The sequence below is a fragment of the Trachurus japonicus genome, chromosome 6 (assembly GCF_045865225.1).
Source record: "Trachurus japonicus isolate A0001 chromosome 6, Traja_1.0".
Lineage (NCBI taxonomy): Eukaryota > Metazoa > Chordata > Actinopteri > Carangiformes > Carangidae > Trachurus > Trachurus japonicus.
In genome coordinates this window covers 15,046,044-15,051,242 of record NC_140912.1, presented here as the reverse complement: position 1 = coordinate 15,051,242, position 5,199 = coordinate 15,046,044, and the positions used below count along the sequence as shown (strand labels likewise).

The following is a 5,199-nucleotide window of genomic DNA, read 5'->3' as shown; positions in this document are numbered from 1 at the left end:
CAGCCTTGAGATATAATCCAAAGCCAACTATGAAATTTGCTTCAAATAATTTACATTTATTCCATAAAAATGAAAACTTGGATTGAAGGTAAATTGTGTATGGGGGAATGATGGTCAAAAGGGTTCATGCATCATAAATTATTATTTCAAGGTCACTTGTTCTGCCTTAACACTCCCATATGGGAATTAGTTCAGATAATACTGCATCACAGAATGACCTTTCCTACAAAGAGCCCCAAGCGATTTGAAACTGGCTGCACATGTGGCGCAATGGCGACACTCCCTAAAGCAAGACCCTTGCTATGGGTAACCTATAGAATGATAATAAGGCTACGAAAACCAAACACATTTTATTTTATAGCGATTAGGCTATAGCCTACACATAGACAAATATATTCATGGTACATTCAGATTTTGCTGATAAACCTGGCTAATTATTACACACTGGACCTTTTAAAAAATATATTTGTTTTACTTTCTGACTGTTAGTAGCACATCGCCCCCTGTCGTTTAAAAGTAAGAATAGACAACCCTAACTTACTGTAGCCTAATACATCCACTGTGACTTTATATTTCTGGGAAAATGAATTACGCACAAAGATGCTTTTTGTCACAAACTCTACATTGTTCTGATATTTTATTTATTTATCTCTTAATATAATTAGATATTGTGGTGTAATATTCCCCAGCCTTGGGTGAACCTAAGGGGAACACAAGTGACCCAAATCACAAGACTCACAAGACATCTCTGAAACAATTTTTTTTTAACATCTGCAAACTTAATTAGGAGTAAAAAGGACACAAAAAGCGGGGCGACTGAAAACCCCAGGCTGAGAGACAAGTAGTCTCCTCTCCCGCTCCTGCTGGTAACTTACCAAGGCTTGTGGAAACCCTTCTTTCCCAGGACCAGTAACTTTGTCTACATCTCGTGGAGTATTAATCAGGAAGAGCTCTAAGCAGGAGAGGGACAGGGTGAGTGCAAGCGCCATAAAGACGTACTGTTCTTCTAACACGTATCAAGTTTTACTTTCGGCCTACCGGTGGGCTGTTGTTTGAAGTCTGTGCCTGCACGTTTTATGTGTAAAATGACAACGCTTGTGACGGTTACCATAGTAACCAATGGCGAGTTGGTTGTTGGTACGTCCCCTATATCCGCTCGGCTTTTGGTCCGTTTGCAAAACGTTCCGGCGTGAAACAAGAAGTTTTTTTTTTTAGTGCAAGTGTGCCATAGATCAGCTGAAGCGACTAGGAAATTAGCTAAACGCCGAAGTGGGAGAAGTTTGAGAGGTCACATTATCCGCCCGGGGTTTTAATCGGCAACACGAGATGAACCGTCGTCACTGACGTTGTCTGAACTGGCACGGCGGCGGAGGCGTGAGCGTGTCTCCGGTCAGGGTCTTTTCACCAGGGTTCAACTCTGACCTCGCCTCGGCTAACGAGAACAAACTGTACACACTGTACTTGTTCGGTTTAACTATGGACGCGGTGGTAAAATTCACAAGTCAAAGTCAAGGAAGAGACCGTATATTCAGGTGAGTGAGAGCATTTTGTGTAATTATATGTCGACGGTTTATTTTGTTGGTAGAAAAGTGAAGTTTTGTCACTAAAGTGAAGCGTGGAGCAAATTAAGGCAGGGCGTACTGAGAGCTCTTATGCCTAACGTAATCAAATCTCCAATTATCTCCTCTCCGTTTCCTTTCCTCATTCCAGAGCAACTCAATATGCATGTGCACTGTCGATTTATCTGCTCCGAAACAACCCAGAGAAGAAGGACCTCGTGGCAAAACTGAAAAGTGTGGAAGGCAACATGAGTGCTGGACGAAAATGTGAGTATGACAGTATAACTGTGAAGTGATAGGTGGGAGGGGTCACCAAGTAGTTGGACAGCAGTTTGAATGAAAAAAGTAAATGTTAATTCATATTAACAATGTTCTGCAAAGGTTAATTATAGTGTGCTTATCTGTGGTATAAAATCCTGTTGTTGCTTTTTTTTTGCCTTGTGCTATTTTCATATTAAGAAGAGCAGGCACTCTTCCTTTGTAGCTCATAAAAACATGTTCCTTTAACCCAAATCAAAATTCTTCCCTCTATTCTATTCTATATCGTCTGATATGTGCCTATCTTTTTAAAGTTTTAAATATAATAGCAGGGAATTGCTTAAATAACTCATAAAGGTTGCGCTGCTTGCAATCCTTACCGTTTAATCCCTTGATTATTCAAAAAACAAAACAAAAAACAAAACATCCATGAAAATCCAAGAAAACAAAACATTTCCAATGCAGTCCCTTACAATTTAGAAGAAGGAAATTACCAAACAAGTTTTCTAGTCTGCTTTGTTTTCTCTGTGTTTCCAACTGCCTGTAAATAATGCTCTTAACCAAACAGAGATTCCTGATAAGGCCAATTTAATTATCCATCGACATGGTCACCATTAGTTTTAGAGTCTCGCACCAATGAAGTGAAATCATAAAGCATTTTCATTATTCAGTCGCCCCTCTCCTAAACATATAATGCTAAAGTCTGTCTGCAGCATAATAATCTGAAATCCTGTTTTGTGGTGGAGTTACTCCTCGGTATATTCATCAACTATGAACTCCTGACTAATCAACTGTTGGTTGACAAGGTGAAAGCTGAGTCACAGGAAATTAGTCCTTTTAGATTTTAGTTCTACCTTCTATCAAGCTTAGTCTCTTTTCAGAAATGTAATCATCTGAACCGTTTTATAAAAATCATTTGAAGCTGCCACGTTTTGTTTCACACACGCACACACAATTTATTTGAAATATAATAAGTTGAGTGCAACCATTGCAATTTAACTTTTTATTGCAATCCATATGTCTAAGACCCATGGGAGTAGACCAGGGTAATGGCTGTTTGTGTGTATGTTATAGTCTGCAGCTTTTTCTTTCGCCCCACTGTGAGTTGAGATGGACACTGGGTGGCTGTGCTGTGTGGTGACTTGTGGACCTACGGCACCTCTAATGACCCTGAGACTGACCCTAGAGAGCTCATAAATCAATTTACTTTACTACTTTTTTTGAGCCTTTGATGAGTTCCACATGATGAATAAAGGGCAAGTAAAGCTAGAGAGGCCTTGCCCCTTTTTTATGCTGTTCCAGTAGAGCTGTATCAGGGCTTGGGCTGGGCCAAAGAGAACAGGCCTTTCTCTGTTGGTGCACACTAATTATCTCTTCTCTGCATCTGAGCTGTAGCCACAGGGATCTACTGCTTCTATGTCTGTGCTGCCTGTGGGTGAAAAAAAAGGCAGGTCTCACAAATTTAAAATAAAGCTTCTGAGAGGAGGGGGTACTTGTAGATAAAACAATAATATGCTTTCTGAATATGTTCTTATGCAAGGGAGAGCCTCAGCCAGCAACCCACTGAGTGATCATGACTTCATGTGATAAGATGCTACAGTTCAGTTTAAATTTTGCTTACCGGTAATCGTTCTCTGCTGTCCATAGCGGACCGCTCCTATGAACTGTTGGCGTGACATTTCATATTAAATTGATCACTGCTCTAATACATTTTTTCTTCCTCCTTTGTCAGTGTTCAGGCTGGGAAACACACTAAATTCCATTGAGGCTGCTAAGCGAACCATGCAACTCTCTGACCGAGTGCTGTGCCTGTGCCTCACTGCGGCCAACATCAACCGTGCTCTCTACTTTATCTGTGACAATGTCCTTTGGGCCAGAAGCGTCGGTCTTATCCGCAATATCGACAAGGAACGTTGGGGACTAAACGCCTCTCGCTGTTACTTCCTCTCACTAGTTCTGAGTCTGACTAGAGATGCTTATGTAGTCCTCCAATTAATGATGCAGAAAGCAAGAGATAAGCATTTTAAAGAGAAAATGGAGCAGCATCTCAGTGAAAGCAATGAGGTGGCTGAAGCTGTCATTCCTCAGCTCGATGCTTTGCTCTTTCTGCTGTTGGAGAGTCTAAGGTCAAATCCCGCCGTTGCTTTGGACACGCTGAAGAACATTTGCGATATCTTCATTCCCTTAGACAGGTTGGGGATTTACCAGTCAAGTGCAGGAGTGGTTGGATTTTGCGGCTTGTTATCCTCACTGATTGGGATTGTAACCCTCACACGGCCCAAGTTAAGAATCAACCCATAAGGTGGAGATAAACCTCACTGACTAACTGCACACGAAAAGGTTAATTATGCCAAGTGTTGGAAAAGGATTTGGTGCCAGTAAATTGGAGCTGTAAAGGTTCACTGAGGCTAACATGTGAGATTAGGCAACCCACCAAAGGTACTTTTTGTGGCACTGATGTTAAGCATCAAGTCAGCAATAACTAAAGGGCTTACTCGTTGTTGATAAAGTTTAAAACACTGGTTTCAAGGGAGCAAATTAGGTTTATATATTTTGGTATCCTTGTCTATTCTATACCCTTCAAAGAGCCAAGACTAAACCTTTATGCATTCCTGTCTTCTTCAACTCACATTTCACACCAGCATTTTTGTACTGTGCTCAATTATGCAGGCTTTGGTATCTTGTTTTTTTAAATTCTTCTTTTAGAAAAAAATAAGGTGTTAATCTGGGTGGGGTTGTTACTCTTGAATTCGTCTTTCTCTGCTCCCTCCCTCTTATGTGATAATGTGCTGCTAAAAGTGTCACCCGTAACACTCAAGTGATGAATAAGCTGCTTCTCAGCCAAAGGAACCCCTCAAAGGGATGAAACAGCTGAGAGATTTAAGGGAATTATCTCAATTGTTATTTATTTTTCACCATTCGGGACATGGGCTGGACTTTGGCTATCAGCAAATCATATAGTTAATTTAAAGAAGAGTCCAATCATATAAAAATAGTTTTACAAATTTAAAGAGCAAAGACACCCTAGATCTGTTTACAATTACATTCTTAATATATTTTAAAAGTGTGTTTATTTTGTTTTTTTTTGTGCGTGTGTTTTTGATCAAGTGTACTGAGATGAACTAGCAACTTCGTCTTCTAATCTCAATGCTGCCATTTCAGGTGACTACATGTTTTCACTGTCATGTTGATTTAAAAGTTTATAAGACTAAATAATAAACACAAAAATGACTCAAATTTGCGTTTTTTTGAAATAGTATTTGTTTACATATCAGTGATGTGAATGGCTATCAATAATCAGAGTAGAGATAATTGAAAACCATTTGTGGTTTAGTTTAGAAATGGAGCAACACTGCCCTCTTGGGGAAACATGAAGCCATGC

At 40.0% G+C, this 5,199-nt stretch overlaps 1 protein-coding gene across 1 annotated transcript; it reads left to right on the top strand.

Moving 5' to 3' along the window:
* The first annotated feature begins 1,216 nt into the window (after positions 1 to 1,216).
* Positions 1,217 to 5,051, top strand: pex11a (peroxisomal biogenesis factor 11 alpha). The gene is made up of 3 exons (XM_085779196.1): positions 1,217 to 1,532; positions 1,711 to 1,826; positions 3,550 to 5,051. The coding sequence occupies exons 1-3, from the start codon at positions 1,477 to 1,479 to the stop codon at positions 4,116 to 4,118; spliced, it is 741 nt and encodes a 246-aa protein (XP_085635322.1). The 5' UTR covers positions 1,217 to 1,476; the 3' UTR covers positions 4,119 to 5,051.
* The last annotated feature ends 148 nt before the right edge of the window (positions 5,052 to 5,199 follow it).

Bases quoted from the DNA above. Each gene is read 5' to 3' on its own strand.
- pex11a (XM_085779196.1), top strand. From the start codon at position 1,477: ATGGACGCGGTGGTAAAATTCACAAGTCAAAGTCAAGGAAGAGACCGT. The intron at 1,533-1,710 runs GTGAGTGAGAGC...TCCTCATTCCAG, and splicing joins GGAAGAGACCGTATATTCAG to AGCAACTCAATATGCATGTG. The intron at 1,827-3,549 runs GTGAGTATGACA...CTCCTTTGTCAG, and splicing joins CATGAGTGCTGGACGAAAAT to TGTTCAGGCTGGGAAACACA.